The sequence below is a fragment of the Oryza glaberrima genome, chromosome 1 (genome assembly GCF_000147395.1).
Source record: "Oryza glaberrima chromosome 1, OglaRS2, whole genome shotgun sequence".
In the NCBI taxonomy this organism is placed as follows: Eukaryota; Viridiplantae; Streptophyta; class Magnoliopsida; order Poales; family Poaceae; genus Oryza; species Oryza glaberrima.
The window spans coordinates 6,590,007-6,610,055 of record NC_068326.1 but is presented as its reverse complement, the minus strand read 5'-3'; the positions used below and the strand labels follow the sequence as shown (position 1 = coordinate 6,610,055).

General features: G+C 43.3%; 3 protein-coding genes across 9 annotated transcripts; 1 reads left to right on the top strand and 2 right to left on the bottom strand.

Annotated features, from left to right (window-relative positions):
• Positions 1-590: 590 nt before the first annotated feature.
• On the top strand, positions 591-1,904 carry LOC127770700 (60S acidic ribosomal protein P3-like). The gene is made up of 2 exons (XM_052296516.1): positions 591-836; positions 1,609-1,904. Exons 1-2 carry the CDS (start codon positions 639-641, stop codon positions 1,768-1,770), a joined length of 360 nt encoding a protein of 119 aa, XP_052152476.1. The 5' UTR covers positions 591-638; the 3' UTR covers positions 1,771-1,904.
• A 629-nt stretch (positions 1,905-2,533) lies between these two features.
• Positions 2,534-9,766, bottom strand: LOC127770651 (VAN3-binding protein). 6 transcript variants are annotated; one of them, XM_052296450.1, is made up of 7 exons: positions 9,503-9,766; positions 8,785-8,822; positions 8,455-8,556; positions 4,704-5,012; positions 3,919-4,615; positions 3,709-3,816; positions 2,534-2,943 (listed from the first exon to the last, which is right to left on the bottom strand). In XM_052296450.1, the coding sequence occupies exons 1-7, from the start codon at positions 9,558-9,560 to the stop codon at positions 2,744-2,746; spliced, it is 1,512 nt and encodes a 503-aa protein (XP_052152410.1). In that variant the 5' UTR covers positions 9,561-9,766; the 3' UTR covers positions 2,534-2,743. The 6 variants fall into 6 exon arrangements, with proteins under 6 accessions (XP_052152410.1, XP_052152449.1, XP_052152417.1 ...); XM_052296489.1 differs by lacking the exon at positions 9,503-9,766 and adding an exon at positions 9,471-9,489 and having other exon boundaries at positions 8,785-8,842; XM_052296457.1 differs by having other exon boundaries at positions 2,535-2,943; positions 8,711-8,842; positions 9,471-9,766.
• Positions 9,767-9,907: 141 nt separating this feature from the next.
• Positions 9,908-15,817, bottom strand: LOC127770685 (casein kinase 1-like protein 3). 2 transcript variants are annotated; one of them, XM_052296498.1, is made up of 16 exons: positions 15,475-15,817; positions 15,303-15,343; positions 15,095-15,166; positions 14,621-14,690; positions 14,381-14,529; positions 13,792-13,887; positions 13,634-13,704; positions 13,459-13,520; positions 13,318-13,381; positions 12,342-12,426; positions 12,132-12,258; positions 11,955-12,019; positions 11,238-11,295; positions 10,968-11,107; positions 10,306-10,497; positions 9,908-10,211 (listed from the first exon to the last, which is right to left on the bottom strand). In XM_052296498.1, the coding sequence occupies exons 1-15, from the start codon at positions 15,548-15,550 to the stop codon at positions 10,309-10,311; spliced, it is 1,365 nt and encodes a 454-aa protein (XP_052152458.1). In that variant the 5' UTR covers positions 15,551-15,817; the 3' UTR covers positions 9,908-10,211; positions 10,306-10,308. The 2 variants fall into 2 exon arrangements, with proteins under 2 accessions (XP_052152458.1, XP_052152464.1); XM_052296504.1 differs by lacking the exon at positions 15,095-15,166.
• Positions 15,818-20,049: the final 4,232 nt, after the last annotated feature.

Below are 20,049 nucleotides of genomic sequence, written 5' to 3'. Positions count from 1 at the left end.
ATCCAACTTGAACCGCACCGCTCACGTCTTGCATGTCTCTATCACACGTGCCCGTTGCAACAGTCGTCCGGATATAACCGAAACGAGATCCGTTTTATTTTTTTTCCACCACCAATGTTTAAAATGTTGCAGTGGATTTTTTTTCATTTTTTTAAAAATTAAAACATTTTCGATCAACTTGTTGAAACAACACCCGATTTTTGAAAAAAAAAAGTCGGACGCCCAATTTATAGGCGCGTCCCCACATTATTGGTTCGGTATCAGTAAAACCGCGTTTTTCATCCCTAGGGATGATGCCAGTGAAATATTTCAGCAGCGCGGTATGTTTATTCGATATTCAGGGCCCTGTTCGATGATTTTAAAATGGCATAGCATTTTCGTTTACTTTTTGGAGGAGCTGATCATCAAGAGGACAAATCCCAAAAAAAAAAAGAAAGGAAAAGCGGAAATTTGTGGCCCATAGATATATATGCGGGCCGGGCCGAGTTGTAACGGTTTCTCGTCATGGGCTTTTCCCTAGGCCGGCCCAACTAGGCCCAGCAGCAGAACACTACATAACCTCGAGACCCCGCGATTAGGGCTTCGATCTCCACTCGCCTCGCAAACCTTCCCGAAGCCGCCGCCGCCGCCGCGTCGTCATGGGCGTGTACACCTTCGTGTGCCGGAGCTCCGGCGAGGAGTGGACGGCCAAGCAGCTCAAGGGCGAGCTCGAGGCCTTCGCCGCCACCCCGTACGAGCTGCAGCGCCGCCTCGTCGCCGCCGCGTCCGCCGCCGACTCGGCCGCCGGGGTCCAGTCCTCTTTCGCCATGGTCTCCCCCAGCTCCGCCGTCTTCCAGGTCTGCTCTCCCCCCTCACCACATCCCCATCGCTGCTGCTGCTGCTGCTCGATTCGCCATTGTCCTGCTGATCTACGTCGTCACGGCGCTATTTCGTCAGATGCGTTGATTACTTTAGTTCTCGATATGCTATAAATCCATGTGTGTGAACCGTTTATTGTTCTGGTTAGATCTAAATAGGCAATAATTAAGCTGTTCTAGTGTCAGATATGTCATGTGGTGTGGATGGGTAAGTTGTTGTACCATGTTTGATTGTTGTTTGGTGCTGTTCTCATTGCAACTGGAATTCAGCAGATAATAATGATTCTAGCTTTTCAGTTAGTGTGCGCAAAAGAAATATTTGGGGTATTGCCTGCTAGCCCAAATTTCATTTATAGACATCGTGCTCGTTTCCAGATTACTGCTAGTTCACCTTTGAAATAGATAAACGGGTTGTTGCCATCGGTTCCGCCAATTATCTATCTGGCCTAAATACTTTCTATGACATAGAAATAGGTATCTACAGATATTAATTATGTTTCTTAGCATTACAAGCCTGTGGCTCTGTGATCTTATATTTTTATGATTGTCAATTCTCTTGCTGTTAGTTGACAATTTATGCCAGGAAGTAACATATAAATATGCGAAGTAACCATTGGTAGGTTTGTGTGCCAATTTTTTTTGTGGAGTGCACTGAAATTCAACCAAAGCTATGGTCGCATGTGAGACTCATTCGGTCATACCACTTATATGTAACCGATTTTTATGTAGTGCTGACCTCAACTTTTCGCAGGTGATCATCGGTGCTGTTGGTGGTGGTGCTGCCATTGGAGGTGCTGCTGCTGGCGGTGCCGCTGCTGGTGGAGCTGCCTCCGAGGCCCCCAAATCTGAGGAGAAGAAGGAAGAGGAGAAGGAAGAAAGTGAAGATGACCTTGGATTCTCCCTCTTTGATTAGATTTTGCTTTCCCATATGCCGCAAATTTGTCATGGTCCTATTGCAGTAGTTTTGGTGTTTGATGCTCATGAACCAGAAGGTCTTGTGAACCTGCTAAGTATGATAAGATAACTTGTGGTCATGAATGTTGGCTATATCTGTGTGATTTTCAGTTTATGTTGAGATTTTGGTTATATTTGACATTTAGCATCAACGTAAGTAATCAGAATCAAACACAAAAATCAGAACATGAAAACTCTTTTTTTGTTTGAGTTATATTTAGCAACAACTGCAGATGTTCAGAAGTGATACGAAAATCAGAACATGGAAAATCCTTTTTCTTAAAAAAAATTGTATTACCAACTTCTAGATATTCAAATTCAAGCAGTGATTAGTCTGAAAAACGGTGTTCTTTGTAAGCTGATATGATGAGGGAGTTTTAGCCGTGTTGTGCATACTGAGGTAGGGTGTTAAATTAGAGACTTGATGACTTGACGTAATCAAGTAATGTTAATGGGTGTTGTACATGCAACTAATAACATGCGTCCTCTATTAACATGCAACTACGCCGCTGACAGACACATAAGTTGATGAAAATTGAAAATTTATGTGGCCATTAACACGAGATAACTTGCGCTGATAATACTGCTGTACATAGCTGTGATAACTTCGTGCACTGATGATCTTTCAGAGCCATGAGAGATCACGGTAGTTCTTCATGATTCCGGTGGATTGCCAGTTCAGTGATTTGCTGTTTGATCGCTCGATTGAGATGGAATCCCTGGTTTGACATTAGTGAAAGAATTCTTATGCTTATCGAAGATCCTGGGGAACTTTTTTTTTTTCTTGATGATGGATTTGCAGTAATAACAACAATGTCAGTTATAACAGAGAACATGGAAATCTTCACTCCCAATCCTCACACAAAACCACACAAAATGCTACTACTACCACCGATTGTTTCCTTTTGACATTTACATTGGAAACTTTTTAACTAATTTTTCATGGTGTGACGGCGGTTGAGCATCTCGGTGATCCCCTGAACCCACTTGTGCTGCTCGTACTTGCTCCTGCACTCGAACTCGATCACCCTCTCCACCGTCTTGATCCCGAAGTATCCCCTTCTGTGGCTCCCCTCCTCCACCTCCCTCCCCGCCCACGCAGGGATCTCCGAGCAGATGTCAAGAACAACAACTGCAAATTATTGCAAGCACACACATGAATCATCATACTATCAATCATGGTGAGAGCAAATGAGGATCATGATTGCAAACTCTTTTAATCCCTCGAGGAGAGATCCCCGGATAAATTAGTATATGATATACCACTCAACAAACATTCAAGTTTAAGTTTAACTTATAGAAACTAAAAAAACAAACAAATAGGACTATGTACACATGTATACTAATTACAGTTAAATTTGTTGTTTTTTATATGTTTGTAGAGTTATATATTACTCCCTCCGTTTCATATTATAAGACTTTCTAGCATTGCCCACATTTATTTAGATGTTAATGAATCTAGACATAATATATACTCCCTCCGTCCCAAAAAAAAGGCAAACCCTAGATTTCCGTGCCAACGTTTGACTGTCCGTCTTATATGAAATTTTTTTTATAATTAATATTTTCATTGGTGTTAGATGATAAAACATGATTAATACTTTATGCGTGAGTTATCTTTTTAATTTTTTTATAATTTTTTCAAATAAGACGGACGGTCAAACGTTGAACACGAAAACCAAGGTTTGTCATTTTTTTTTTGGACGGAGGGAGTATATGCATAGATTCATTGACATCTAAATAAATGTGGACAATGCTAGAAAGTCTTATAATATGAAACAGAGGAAGTACATATTAATATATCTTGTTAAATTTTTAAAAGGTTTTTATGACTATTTGAATGATATGCAACACGATTAAAATCCATTTTCGATCATGGTGTTCAGTTTTATCTTACATTTCTTGGTCTTGATGAAGGTGCCAGCCATATGCGCGCTCCTCATCTTGATGATCACCTGCAGGTTGGAGTTCATGTAGACGGTGACCAATTTCCAGTGGAGTATGCCTGCAATTTGACGCGTATGAGAGTGTTGTTTGGATTGGATTTTGGTGAAAAATCTCTTAAAATTTAAGCTCTTTTTTGGGAGAATTTGTACTGTTATCGTGCCTTGTCTTGTGCGCTTGAGAAGCTCGCCGCCTCTGGAGACGAAGGCGAATGGCGACGTGTCCCTCTCGGGCTCCCTGCCGCTGGTGTCGCCGGCGCCGGCGCCGGGGAGGGCGGCGGCCTGGATCTCCTTGTGGAGCCTCGCCCTCAGCATCGCCGCGCCGCGCAGGGCCGTGGCGGCGCCGGCGGTGAGCGCCATGATGTCGCCGCTGGTCTGCGCGTTCACGGCGGACTGGATGGCGCCGAGGATCTGGTCGTGGCTGGCGCCGATCGCCTGCGCCATCTCCACGCAGTGCGACGCCACCAGCGCGGCGGCGGACGCGATGGCCGCCGCCGTCTTCGCGCCCGCCGCTCCGGCGGCGGGCGCGGGTGCGGCGGCGGCGCCGTTCTTGGGGTGGTCCGGAGGAGGGGAGAACACCGCGCCGGCGACCAGCGCGGCCACCGCGGCGGCGACGCCGGCCACGGACGTCGCCGCGTAGGCCTGCGCGTTGCGCGACCTCGCCTCGGCGCGCTTCCGCTCCTTCTGCTCCTTGATCCACGTGCCCATCGTCGTCTTGCCGCCTCCGCCTCTCCCTCCCGCCGCCGCCACCGCCGTCGCCGTCGCCCGGAGAAGCTTCACGTCCAGGTTGGCACGGGGAGAGATGGGCGGGCTCATCGCGCCGCCCTGCGCCGCCGCCGCCATTGACGACGCGTTCGCTCTCTGCATGCCATGCACCACACAGCACGTCACATCAAGTGATGAATCATAATTCTTTCACCATAGATGCTGTCTCGTTCTCCTTGCTTGCCTGTTCATGGCGGCGGCCGTCCATGGTCACCGGTGACCTCCGCTCCTTCCTGTCTCCGGCGGCGGCGTCGTAGACGTCGTCGGAGACGGCCTTGCCGCTGAGGACCTTGAGGGCCTTGGAGATCTCGGCGGCCGACAGGCTCCACGACCTCGCCAAGAACTCCATCGTCTCCGTTGGCGTCTCCGGCGGCCGGACAGTCGTCGTCGGCGGCCACTTCTCGGCGGCGCCGCCTTCTTCCTCAATGCCCTCCAGCCTCTGCAGCTGCTGGCCATTGCTCTGCTGCTGATGATGATGGCATTGCTCCATTGCCTGAAGAGTGAAGAGGAAATTAGCAAGAACCATTTGATTGTGTTTGGTGATTATAGCTTAAATCTACATAGTCAACAAGTTAATTAGTAGCCTTTGTGCATGATGAACTGCAGCTAAAAGTGTATCATATCAAGAACAAATTAAGGAGGAGAATCAGAATATCGATTTTTAGCAAACTTACACACACTTAGAAATTGATGGTGGATGAGTAGATTTGATAGGATTAGGACTGAGTTTGGAGGTGGGAATGTAGGATGGAGATTAGCATCAAGTTATAAGCTCACTGCCAGAAGTAACTCAAATCAAAAGTTCAGACAAGTACAGGGGGAGGACACTGTCAGGTTGTCCAATTTATGGGAGCTAGGAGAAAGACAAGAGGGGTAGCCGGGTAGGCAGCGCTATTAATTGTGCTTATGGGATCATGCAATAGTTAGTGGGTTCTAATCAAGTGTCACTTTTTTTTTTTTTTTTTTTTTTTTTTTTTTTTTTTGCATTTCCATGGCATCTCTACAAAAGAGCTCTAAGTTTGCCTTTGGAAGAATGGATTGTTTCTAGTGTGCTCTTCTGTGGAGCCCTTGGTGTCCTGTGCCTTTTGGTTTGAGAAATGCAGTCTTGTTTTATTATCATTATCACAGGAATAACTGAGCAAGACATGTAGTTGTGACCATTTTGGTTAGCAACTCAATTAGCATAGCAAGTCCAATGTGGATTTCTGTCTGTCTTCAAGATTTCAGTTAGAACTCTTTCAGAATTCAGAGAATTCAGTTAAAAAATTCTCTGAATTCCGGAAGACTGAACCCAAGTTACTGAATGATCAGTCTTGATGAGAAAACAGAATAAACGAAAAAAAGCATTCCATATACTCGGCCTTTTTCACTCAGTATCAAATGCATGGTGTAATACTTTAATTAGAGATACTAAGTATATATGGCTACCGTATATAATTGGGTGATGATGCTCTTACGTGCGCAAGCATAATCTGAATCATTGGTAGCAACAAGATACTAGAATAAAGTGCAGTGCCCATGATATGAGCCAATATCATCTAGAACATCAGAAAGAAAGAAAAGAGAAATGGACAAGCCCCAAGACATGCAATAAGCGCATTACAGTTTAATTAGCCAGCCTTGTGATGATTTACTCCAACTAGCTTATAAACTAGAGATAATTTCGCGTTTAATCAGATCACACGGTCTTGTCTGCTTCAACCCCAGGAGTTGTGATACAAAGATGGTTCATGATTGGTATGCTTACGGAAAGATAATGATTCCTTAGTTCAAAAAGAAAGATAATGATTCAGGTCTTCTTTTTCTTATCTCTCTTCTTAATCAGAGAAATTTATTCCAATTTGTAAGGCAAATTATTCACTTGCAATCCGGGTTTTCCGCAGTTCGATCACACGAAAGCATTTTGCTCATCGAATGAAGAGAACCTACTGTGGATCTTCTTTAATGATAGAAAAAAGAAAAGAAGAGATACGGATTGAGCTTATTGTGGACGTTCTTCTATTGCCAATGCTGCTTGAAAACAAGCATTTTGTTATTTTATAGCAGTTGATTAATTCCTGTAAAGACTGTTGCAATCTTTGCAAGAGAAGATAACTAATTATCCATTCAGTTGGGAAAAAAAGAGGAAGGAGTCCGAATGAGACTATCAATTTTGTTGAATGTTTATATATGTTCTTCATTATTGTAGTAATGTTGTTAGGGCTTTGCAAATACATTAATACAAAGATGTACAATGGTGGTTAGAGTTGCACACTTTGCACTTTCAGGACTTTGCCCCAACCAAATGATTTCTTTACCCAATGGGCTTGTGCAATAGGGCATGAACATGGTTGGGATGACTCTATAAAACATACGCAAATGTGAATAATATATTCACCTTAATTATGGACATTTGTTCTGAAATGAATGATCTAATTTGGACTTTGTAAATATATCCGGATCCAAATCCCTTAATACAAACTGACCCTTAGGGCCCTCCATGACTCTCAGAAAAGAGAGCTGAAGAGTGTTTTAAGACAACAAAATAAAAAAAAAACAGACAAATTATGGAGATCAGAGAGTTGCTTAGGTATGATGCGATGCACTAAGCCGAGGTGTGTTTCCTTTTAATCATTGCTCAATTTTGGTGTGTCCAGGGCAGACTAATGGTTTTGGCCGCTAAAGCTCCACTCGAACAGCAACGTAGAGATTAAATCTACAGCCTGTTTTCTTGTTTAGCAATGTCATCAACTCATCATGCTGTTGGCAGTCACATCAAGTTTGATGAAAAGCTCTAGCATGTTCTTGGCCGTTTTAGTTCCCTTTAAACTTCTAAAAATTCTGTCACATCAAATGTTTGGATACATGCATGGAGCATTAAATGTGGATGAAAAAACCAATTACACAGTTTACATGTAAATTGCGAGACGAGACAAATCTTTTGAGTCTAATTACACCATGTTTTGATAATGTGGTGCTACAGTAAATATTTGCTAATGACGGATTAATTAGGCTTAATAGATTCGTCTCACAGTTTACAGGCGGAATATGTAATTTGTTTTGTTATTAGCCAACGTTTAATACTTTAAATATGTGTCCGTATACTTAAAATTTTTTTTTGACCAAATAACTAAACATGGCCCTTTTCCAAGTTCAGTGAACAGCAACCTTTTCCAAGTTCAGTGAACAGCAAATTATGATTCATCAGTCACATCTTATTAACGAAAAAAAATAATACGAGTAAAACCTTACAGATATGGTATTAACAACTTAAAAGCCTATGCTAAAAAAAACTATGATGGAAAATAAATCAAAATCAACTGTAAAATTGTACTAAGTTATAAAATTTAAATTTTGGATACATCTGATAAGCTGAAGAGCAAATGGTGTCTATCCTAAATGTGCTTTCTGACATCAAGTTGCAGGAGACAAACTTGTTTGCACTTGAATTTGCAATTTGTATTTCCCATCGAAATAATGCCGGTTGTACTGAACTGTTACAAATATTCCCTTTATTTTACACGGCAAAAGAATAAACACTTCATAAAGTAAGCACAACATTTATAGCCATTCGTGTAACAAAAGATTAAAGTGACACTACATAGTTAGTGAAAAGATGCTTTTGGCAGTCTCGCAGTAGTGGAAGGTGCTGTTTGCCCGACAAAACCCTAAATATATGCCCATTAACAGAAGGAAAAAAAAGGAGGACAAAGCTTCTTCTCCTCTTTCCCTTTTCCAAGGATTAGACAGAAGGATATGGGGACAAAAGAACGGAATATACGTACATGATACATTGGTGGTGCAAGTACCAATGTACCACTAGCAAATCACTATCATGGAACTTGGAAATGATCCAAAACGGCGAGTAGCACAACAAGAGCAGCATTGACGAATTAACGCTGTCAAAACTCAAAACTTGGAGGTTGCACTGCAATAGAAAGGTGTAGCATACATACCAAAAGAGAGGTTCCTGTGCCAATCAGTAGCGCAGAATCAAAGTCATGAATGCACGGAACCTGATGTCGATTGTCGATAGATAGCATAATTCTCCTCCTCCCCTATTTGATTGAATATGTACAAGCCGTGACCAGAAGATTAATAATGCGAAAATTCATCGACAATTGATAATTCAAGAAAGAAGTCACAATTACGTTACTACATGGCGATGGTTTTATTCGACATATGGGGATGTGATTAATGTATTCCACTCACCACAGGACAAGACTGTAAATGACCTTGTTTATGGTACAAAAAACCTGGAGTGGCCAAAGAATGAACCACCTAACCTGATCCAAGTTTGTCCAAGGAAAATTGAACAGCAGAGCTGTGGACCAAAAAGCAAACCTGTCAAATAAGTGGCATCAATGCTCCAACAAACAAAATATCAATACAATGAAATCAAAGAAACAAAATTCTTCTATGCTCATAGCAACATAAAACCAACATAGTTGTTCATGATGCACCCGTACAATCCTTTGATAACAGACAACATGAGATCTGATGCTAATTATTATTGAACTTTTGTTCAGTAATATCAATCCAGCATAATTCTGTGTTTGACTCTGCCTCTTTTATACTGACTTGTATTAGAGTAGTATTGAGGAAAATCTTGTGTACATGATACTAGGTTTTACATAGCTATTATCAGCAAGTGGGTTAATATACTTTCAGAACAAGTTTGCTACCCGAAAGGCAACCTTGAATATAAAAAGTTAAGTTACATACTGTTCCAAAACTATGAAAGATATCATAACAAACTTAACTGGAAATCTCGGCAACATTGAGAACAGTTACATACTGCTATATAACAAAATATCATTAACCAAAAGTAGCATGATGAAAACAAAACACATAACCTTCCTGAGAACCCTAATCTTTCAACCATATGAATAGATCTTTTTTGGTATAATATAATTTCATGAGATAGACATAATGTAGATGCTTCACCAGATGGAAAATATCTGTAACTTACACTTCAAGAACTAAATTGATAAGAGGCCGTACCAGCTCCAATGACTTCACTTACGAACATCTTCTTTGGCTTTGCTAATACCTGACTCATTCCTCATCTCCTGGTGCCAACACCTTTTTTCCTTTCTGGCTGTTCAGGAGGTTGACAGGGGATAGGCCAAGGTAGAGCATTTGTAGCATCATACCCTGACGATGATGCATTATATCTGAGAAACTCAACATGCCCATTTCCAAATGTAAATATATGAAGTAAAAACTACGAAAAATATAAATCACCTACTAAAAAATTTCCAGGGAATTTCCATGAACTTAAGTATATGCCTCTATTCAGATCTTGAGCATCTTCAGTACCTATTGCTGAAATTATTTCAGAATACGATGCCAACTTCAAGAAAGAAATTGTATATATGGTGCATACTGAAGAAGTCTGGATCATCATTATTGCAATATGCCCATACCATATATCTATTAACATATAAACAATTTACATGTTATCGAATCCTGTAACAAATAAAATGTTTAAGCAGCAGTCTAAACAAACTGCTGGATCATTCATCACAACAGCGAGCAAACCTTGCATAATTAGCAGGTAGCATCATCATCAAACAAATCTGCAGCCACCTTTCTAACATACATGTTGCATTGTGATGCTTAATTGACTTTTAGATACATGACTCTGAACCACTTGAAATAGATGGAGCATCTTCTAAGCATTTCCCCGCTGCCTCATATAATAGATGACCTATTCAGAAACAGAAATTTGTAAAGGACCAACAAGAGAATAAGTGAAACTCTACTGTTAGAATTGATCAAAAAAGATATTGTTAAAAGTTTACCAGTCAATTTGCAGGCGAGTCATGCAAGAATGTTGGAAACCGGCCACTAGATGAGCCAGTATTGCTGACAAAACTCTGCTTCTGATGTAAAGCATCAAGCTGCCCTAGTTGCCTTGAGTTACCATCTTTTCTCCATTCGGCACCAGGTAAAACAGATGCGGCGAGATGCTTTCTGGCAGTCATGTCTTGTGTCTGAAATTGAAGATATCAACCAACTTATGAACAAAATGATGACTCAAGAAATCAACAGATTCAGAAAATAACCCATAAGTGTGATCTACCAATGCTAATTAACAACATATGAAGGTTTGTTGCACTTGCACCTCTACTAATTTACTTCCTAGGCTGGCAAGATATGATAAACCCATTATACAGAACAGAAGATTATGACCAAATACTGCAAACAAGATTTAATGGCATCGTACTTGCACAATTAATACCACTGCACTAATTACAGAAAATGTTAATGATTAGTTTCTTGCTTGCACTTCAAATTCCACAATTCCAGAAATTATCTGGAATGTTTATCCAAAGAAGCAATTAAAACAAAACTAGTGATAATCAATTACATCTCATGTGAGTGAATTAAGTATCAATACAACTATTTTCCAAACTATAAAAGCAAGTTGCACGCAAGCACTCTAGTAGTCTAGTGGACTTACAATATTCTCAGTATGCTGAATGTTAGGGTGGGGACCTCTCTCAGTTGACCGTTTCACCTGCAATTGTGCAGCTGACCCTGCCAGATGGCTTGGCCCTGTTTTCTCCCGAGCTTCATTATGAGGGAAAGCACCATTTACACCTAGAGGTTACATATTTTTAAGAAATTTTATCAAATCGTTTTCATATATTTTCTAGTATGGACTACACATTCAAACAGGCAATGAACTCGATAGGCATCTGATTATGAAAGGGCAGAAAAATTCTTTTACCTGCTGTTTTGTCAAGGTCCCCAGGGGTTGCTCTTGTAATAGTCGCTCTGGAACCATGCTACAAACAGGCCATGAAAAAGTCAGTTCATCACTTAAATAGACCATGGATTTTGATGTTCTCCAGAACCACTAACAGTTCTACAAAAACAACAACCGCAACCGTCACACCCATGTGAGTTGCAGTAGGCTCATAAAGCCCAAGATGAGTCCCACAAACCAAAGCAAGTAAAGTACAATAATAAAAATATGAATATAACTAAACCGAAAGCGCCATACCAAAACACATGAAGATTCTCGCGAGAACATTATGAAAAACCCTTGATAGTTGCACGATGTCTCACTACCCACACCCTCCAGTTAGTTATGGTACAAATTTGATCCATAAAGCCAAATCCGTTATCTTTCCATTTCAATTTTGATGATTTTATTACTAAAATGATAAGTAGCATTCATGTGGCAACAATATAGCACTTTTTGGAAAATAAGAACCATCATCAAATACACAAAATTAGGATACAATACAACAAGCAAATAAACGTTCATAAAGTTAAGTGACAAACAAGTGCCGGATAATCACCCAAGGCCCCAAATACACCATATGTTGACAGCGTCACAGCTGAGAAAACTGATGAATGATGGACTGGAGGTAAACTAAAACATACCACAAATGGTAATAAATCGACACTAAGTAGGCTATTTTGACCCAAGACAATATACCTGAACCTTTTGGCCTTGTTTATATCTCAACACAGTCCAGTCGAAGACATAATCAAACTCATAGCCTGTAAAAGATGAAGAAAATATTGGATATTAATAAACATACAGAGTCAATCATAATATGTTGGAGCTTGGAACAACAGAATTCTGAACATACTGATTGGTACCACTTAATACCTTGCCGCGTAAACAAGTCACGGAAAAGGCGCTTCACAAAGGCATAATCGGGTCGTTGATCAAATGTCAAGGAATGACAGTAGTGGAAGTAAGAAGCAAATTCCACTGGACAGGATTTGCATAACACCTAATAGAAGTGTTTGTCAGTCAGAAACAAACTAAACAGTATTCATTGCCATAACCTTATTGATATGTTTATGAGATACGAACCTCGATAGGTGTTGAAATCTTCTTCTCACATATCTTGTCATACTTCTGCTTCTTTGTTGCAGCTTTAAGTCCCTGCCACGGGAGGCTTCACAGAGAAGTGCGTTAAAATGGTTAGCATAAGAATATTGTCTTAAATCTGAAAAAGAAAATTATGATATCTTTGAAATTGCACCTAAACTAATCTGGATTGGAAGCATGGCATTGATTACACAGAAATTGGCAAAAATATGGCAGGGGAACTTTAGCAAACTACTTCATACTGCATTAATCATTTGTGTAAATACTCTGCAGGTGTTAACAAAATATATCTGGTCCTAAAATAAGAGCAGGTTCCCACCTTCTAGTGTCAAATAGTTGCTACATGATTGATGAGGTATGCTGGTGTTGAGGTTCTGGTGACTGAGGAGGTCTACAGTTTTCTATACCATTTTAAAAGACTCCAATGGTGATGGTGAGTGGTGAATCTGCCACCCACCACCTACCACTCCCTAATAGGTGGGCTACTTGTTGTTACGGCGTAACATGTGTCTTTTAAATTCCCGTGTGAAGGTGATGGCAAAAGCAGCTAGATGATTTAGAGAAAAAGAATGTGACTATTTTGTTTGAGGTATTTAAAATGTGTATAATAAATTTCTTCCTTTCCAAAATTCCGTTGCAATGCACGGGCATTCAGCTAGTTCCTAGAAAAAAGCAGCGTCCTTGCATACTTTAAAGATACTGTAGTTGGAACTTTAAAGTGGCTAGACAAAATTTGCATTTGTAACTGAAAGAATTTTCAGAAGGTAAGCGCTTGAAACTTCTAAAGATATCATATTTATCTAGCAACCAAATATAACAAAAACATCTGCCCTGTGCTATTATTTCACTGTAAATAAGTATCTTTAAGCACTACACACTCAAATACTAGCCTAGAACACTTCACCACATGTGAAGATCATTGACATACTTTGCTAGAAAGCAGAAAAGATATGCTTACCTTCCTCGGAGAAAATATAGAAGAACATAACCAAGAGATTCTAAATCATCCCGCCGACTTTGTTCTGTCAATAAAATCCAACAATTATGTAAAAAAAATTCAATTTTCAAAATGATTTGACAACTGCCAGTCACAACTTACCAACCCCAAGATGAGTATTGCAACTTGCATAGCGTGCAGTGCCAGTTAGGTTCTTATTTTCTCTGCAAAAGGCCATCATGATAAGCTTTTGAATCACAGTTAATTGTATATACTAGTGATACAAGGAAGCGGAACCAACGTTATAAAGCAGTAAATCTTACAAATGCAAAAGTACCTATAAGGGATATGACGATTTGTAGTGGAATCCCGGTATCTTTTTGCAAGTCCAAAATCAATTATGTATACCTGATAATCAAGAGTAGGGAAACAAAATTAGATAGCATATTAATCCCTACAAGGAGCTTGAATGTTGTCACTCTCAGTAGTCAGTACCTGATTTGCTTTCCGACCGAGGCCCATCAGAAAGTTGTCAGGCTTTATATCTCTGTGCAAGTATCCTTTGGAATGCATAAACTCAATTCTAGTAATCTGTTATAATTATTTACAGAAAAAGTCTTAAATTAATCATTCACAGTGCTCAACTCATGCATGCAGAGAAGAGAAAAAGAAAAGGATTGAGTTGGAACAAGGACAACTGCAGGTGATAAGTTGTAAAACTAAGTTTTGCATGTCAAAAGAGAGATACACTTCCTTTTGTTCTTTTTTGTTGAATCAGCATGGCGATTGGGAAACTTTATAATGAAATATTTCAGATAACTGTTAGAAATGAACTTTGGTGTTCAATGACTATTGTGAGAGAACAAGACAACATGGTACTATCCAGAAATTTAAAAACTCTCACCAATAAACCTTTTGTTTCTGTGAGGCTGATCATCCAAAATGAAAATTGTTGCATAAGTAAAATTCACAGTTTCACTAGTATTCAAACTTCTGAAAAGAATGTTGCCATTCTCCAAGTTTTTCCACGCTATCAATAATGAGTTGGAATAAAATGAATTAAGCAATGCAAGATATTAGTTACCATCTGGTCCGCTAACATTAGAACTGTCTTCAGAGTGAATTTCCTGCCGCAATAGACAAACAGATCCTCTAAGCTCGGCCCAAGCAAATCGATGACGAGGACATTTTCCTCTCCATCTACACCACACCACTTAACATTCGCAATGCCACCTGGATGCCATAATTTTTTTTCCAATCAACTCGTGATCTCATCAAAACAGAGTGCACAATTGCACTATGCAGAACTGTATTCAGGGCCTACTTCCTCCTTGGAGGGCGTTGTAGAGCTTCGCCTCATAAAACAGCTGGGGATGCTTCGTCTTGCTACTCTCCTGATAATACAACGAGCAATCAAATTAAAGTTCTACTACATACAAACAGAGCATGCAACTGTGTGGTATAAGCCATCAAAGAAGCATATGAGGATTGAACAGGACAAAAGCACAAACAACTTGTACTCATCAAAGAAGGAATCTGATTCAAGCAACACTAACTTTTGGCTCTCTCTCTCTCTCTCTCTCTCTCTCTCTCACACACACACACACCCCTGTGTTCCTCGTCGCAGCTCTTGCTTAAAGCACTACCAATGCAACTCCACTACGCCAAGCGTAATCATGGCCTACCCAGTCAAGTAGTCAACCTCCATCCACGCTCATCAATCATCATCACGTAAGAGAATAGCCAAGTAGCTAAACGTACAACTAAACTAAGAAAAGTAAGTGCAGCGGCTACATACACATCCTCGATCCTTCAAAGTTGTTAACCGCATGATTACCAGCACAGCATTTTCAATCTTATCATCAGCAACCTACAAAGGCTAAAACAACCAACTAATAACTGGAAATTTTCATCAAAATCAATCGGAACACTAATTCGTATCGCACGGCAGAATAAACAGCAACCGAATCGGAAAAAAAAATCGAACAGAAGTTGAGAGGACTCACAATCTTCACCGCCGCGATCTCGTAGGTGTCCACGTGCGTGGCTGCAGTAACAACAACAACAATAACATCATCAGATGATTCAGATGACACGCAGTAAAAAACCCCAACCGCCGCCGCAACCCTAGCCGCGCCACGGAAACGAATCAATCGAGCGGCGGCCGCCGCTTCTTACCGAGGTAGATCTCCCCGAAGGAGCCGCACCCGATCTTCCGGCCGAGCTTGAACTTGCCGCCGACGATGCGGTCCATGCCCCTCCCACTCCCCGCCCGCGCCGCGTGAACCGAACCCCCGAGGAATTCCGGCTTGGGGATTGGGCTAAGTAGGAAGACGACGAGGAGGGGGAGGGGGAAGCGGAGGCGTCGCGCGGTTGTTGCTTGGCGCGGACGTCGCAGCGGAGGGGGGCGATCGAGCAGAGAGCAGGTGGAGGCGGCGCGCGCGCATGCGTGCTTTTGCTTCCGCCTCCTGCCTTTATTTCTGGTGGAGGGTGAGCGACGCGGCAGGCGCCGGGTCGGAAACTCGGAAGAGGACGAGAAGGAAATGGTGCCGATTTTATTTCCTCGGCGGTTGGATATTATACAGGGGCGTCTTTTAGCTTGTTCGGACACTAATAAAAAAACTAATTACATAATATGTTATAATATGTTAGTAGACATAGTGACAAATTTATTAAGCCTAATTAACCTATCATTAGTAAATATTTACTGTCACATTATCAAATTATGGAGCAATTAGGTTTAAAATATTCGTCTCACAAATTAGTCGCAATATGTGCAATTAGTTATTTTTTTTAGTTTATATTTAATACTCCGTACTCCCTCTGTCCCCAGTAAATCAAACCCTAGCTTCCCAAGGTAGAATTAGGGATAAAGATAATGGACCAAAATATCCCTAATTAGTAGATAAGTTATATTGGTCTATGGTTAAGTAATGGGTATTGAAGGAATAAAATTTCTCGTTCTACAGACCGATGTAGGTAGGAAGGTAAGAGTTGATTTATTTTGGGACAAATTTAAAATCTAGAAGTTGATTTATTTTGAGACGGAGGGAGTATATAGGGGTTTAAACGTTTGATGTGATAGGATGTAAAGCTTTAAGATAAGATCTAAACAGGGCTAAATTATTATATTGTACTTCTCGTAGCATTATATTTTTGGGTGCGTGGCGGCGTGGCGCTTCTCGTATCCTGACGTGGCGCTTCGCCTCTGTGGGTGGGGGTTGAAACGTGGCAGGTGCCACCTGGACGCGGGCAGATTTTTAGGCGGTGTCGGTGGTGGCGCGGCTGGCCACGTCATTGTGACTGGAAGTGAAGCCCAGTGGGCCTCCTTTGTGTCAGGCCTGCGCGTAGTTGGGACTTTGGTAGTGGGCTTGCAGCGGAAAAAGTGTACCGAAGGACCCTCAACTTGTTAGCGGGATAAAAAACGTCCTCAGACCGCAAAACCAGATATGCAGGGTCCCTTAACTATACAAAACCGGTCACCCGAGGTCCTTTGGTGGTTTTGACACCGGTTTTAGTCTACGTGGCGGCTGAGTCAGCGTGGGACCCACGTGGACCCCACATGTCAGCGTGCCACGTCATCACCCTGTATTTCCCCTTTCTTTTTTCTCTTCTCCGCGGGGGGTAGAACGGAACAGGTGGCGGCGAGCGGTGCTGAGCAGCGGCCGGCGAAGCAGAGTGGAGCAGAGGCGCGGAGCGCCGGTGGCGGCAGGCGGGTGAGCACGGTGGCCGGTGTCCTCCTCCTCCACCGCCGCATCGACGGTGTGTGCCCTGCTTCTCCCAGTGGTCGTCGGCGTCCTCCTCGGCTCCTCCTCCGCCGCCGCCGCATCCGCCGCGTCACCGGCACCGGCATCCTCTGGCCGGCGGAGCTCGCCGCTCCGTTCAACTCGCACGCGATGCTCAGCTCCTCCACGAGCTACTCCGCCGTTTGCCCCATGAATGCCACGATGCTTTCCGCCGCCGGCTGTGCGCGGTCGACGAGCACAGAGAGGAGCAGTGAAAGGTTCTGCTTCAGCGTGCGGAGCGCCGGGCGGATGCGGGCGTCGGCATGGACAGCTCGAGGAGCTACTCGTCCATTGCGCCGTCGCGGAAGCTCTCGTCCTCCACGCCGCCGCACTCACTCGGCTCGCCATTGTAGTCGTAGCAAAACAAATCTGTTTCAGACAAAAGCAAACTCCAAATCTTTGATCGAACAATGATCTTAGCCACAATTCAGTGTGATCTTGATCTGAATCTTGATTGTTCTTACCCCGGTACTGCACATTGTTGATCACCAGCGTCGGCAAGATGGTCACATCCCCTCTAGCGCCATGTCCAACCTGCATCAAGAACAGCACTGGCGAAGGTGTTCGCCAGTCACACACCGAAAATCCTGCATTTTTCAGCATCAAGCTGGTCAATTGGTCTAACAACCTGAACAATCTGCTCCGTCTTGAGCACGTCGTTCTCGATGTAGTCGTAGCACCCGACGCCGCTGCACTCGGGCTCCGTGTCCCAGCGGCAGAAGAAGTAGTGGTCCTCGTCACCGTAGAACCCGGGGGTGTCCGGTACGGCAGGGGCGATGCAGGGGATGAGGCGGAGCACCCGCGCCGACGACGTCTCCTCGATCGAGTACTCCGGCTCGCCGTACCGCAGGCGCTCGCTGCGGCCGCCGCCGCCGACGACGCCGAGGCCCACGCCGGCGCGCCGCAGGTTGCTGAACAGGCAGAGGCTGTGCACCGCACTGCCCTTCCTCGCCCAGAGCACTGCCAGGCACAGCAGTCGCCACGCTCGCCTCCCGCTCGACGCCTTCTGCTGCTTCTGATTCGCCGTTGCTGCCGCCACCAACGCCATTGCCGCAAATAATAGATTTAGCGGAAGAAGACGGTCGCGAAATGCTCCCCTGCTCCCGCGTCGCCGCCGCCGCCGCGGCGTCGCCGGCCACCGGACCTCCTCTCCCGCCTCGCCCCGTCAGTCTCCTCCCCACCCGCCGGTTACCCTGCCCAGAGCCCCAGAGAGAAAATTGAGAGAGAGAGAGGAGGAAGGGAGAGAAGAGGGGGAAGAGAGAGGAGGCTGAGGTGGACATACTGACATGTGGGGTCCGCGTGGGTCCCACGCTGACTCAACAGCCACGTAGAATAAAACCGGGATCAAAACCGCCGAGAGACCTATTGTGACCGGCTTTTATTAGTTAAGAGACACCAGATATCTGGTATTGTGGTTTGAGGACGATTTTGTATCCCGCTGACAAGTTGAGGGACCTTCGGTGTACTTTTTCTGCTTGCAGCTGGTGCGAGCAATTGGATGGCCCATTCTAGCGGCATGGACCAAATTGGTTTGAGTTTCAAGGTAGGAATGTTTAGTTGTAGGGAATAAGTTCACTTGAAGGTTCCTTAACTTGTCGACGAATCCGATTTTCGTTCTTCAACCGAAAAGTCAAATACAACAGATCCCTCAACTATCAAAACCGGTACAAAGCAGGTTCCTCAGCAGTTTTAAGAATGATTTTGGCTGATGTGGCATCTACGTGGCCGGTTTTACTTATCCTTGTCCTACGTGACGGTGATGTGACACTAGAAGCAAAATATAAAAAATTAAAATAAAAATAAAACATAGGGCCCATATGTCAGTGAGACAAAAGAAAAAAGTAGTGGGACCCACCTATCAGTAGGTTCCACCATCCTCTCTATCCACGGACGATGGGAGAGGAGCAATCAGCGTCTCCTTCTCTCTCCCTCCTGGCCATCCTTTCTCACAGCCGAGCTGCACACCGAGAGGGAAAAAGACGGCGGCCGGCGAGGGGGCCGGAAATACCAATTAACCAGAGATATACATGCACTTGTGTGAAAGTAAATTTACAATAGTTTCAACTACTAGTTGATTAGCTACCCTGACTGTTTCGTTGTTTCGTTGGAGACCTGAAATTAAGCGAAAACATTGGCATTGAAAATACGCTTTTCTGAGGGAGAAAACACAAAGAGTTGTGTTCGAATTACATGACGACAGTATAGTTCTTCTGGCTGTGTTTGAGGAGAGGAGATAGAGGAGATTGGAAAGATATGCAAAACGAGGTGAGCCATTAGCATATGATTAATTGACTATTAATTATTTTAAACTTCAAAAATGAATTAATATGATTTTTTAAAACAACTTTTCTATAGAAATTTTTAAAAAAAACACACTGTTTAGTAGTTTGGGAAATGTACGCGTGGAAAACGAAACAAACTCACCCAGATCACCCCTAGAAAAGAACACAGCCTTAATCAAGATTAATTTACAGCGCAGTACATTACCACGTCCAGTAATAATCCAGATGAACACGCTAGCATCATTAACAGAGTACCAATGTAATAGCGCCTCTAATCAAATCAGAAGCAACTAATAAGACCATCTCCAACAACCTCTTCATCCTACTCTTCAAGCTAAATTTTAACCATTCTAACTTAAAAAACGTACTCCAACAGCCTCTTCAACCTAAATTTGGCCACTCTATTTGGCTGGCTAATGGTGGGGCTCACATAGCCAACCTCCTCCCATCCCCACACAACAACATGCAAAGGCACGGGAGGAGCACGAGCATGAGGACGGCGTCACGGCGACCGCCGGCCTCCGCTCGCCGCCGCAGCAAGCCAGGTGCCGGCCTCCGCCCAGCGCCTCCCGCCGCCTCGGCTCGTCGCGGCCGCCGGCCTCCGCTCGGCGCCACCCGCCGCCTCGGCCCGTCACGGCTGCCGACCTCCGTGCGGCGCTGACCGCCGCCCCCGCCTCCACGCGGCG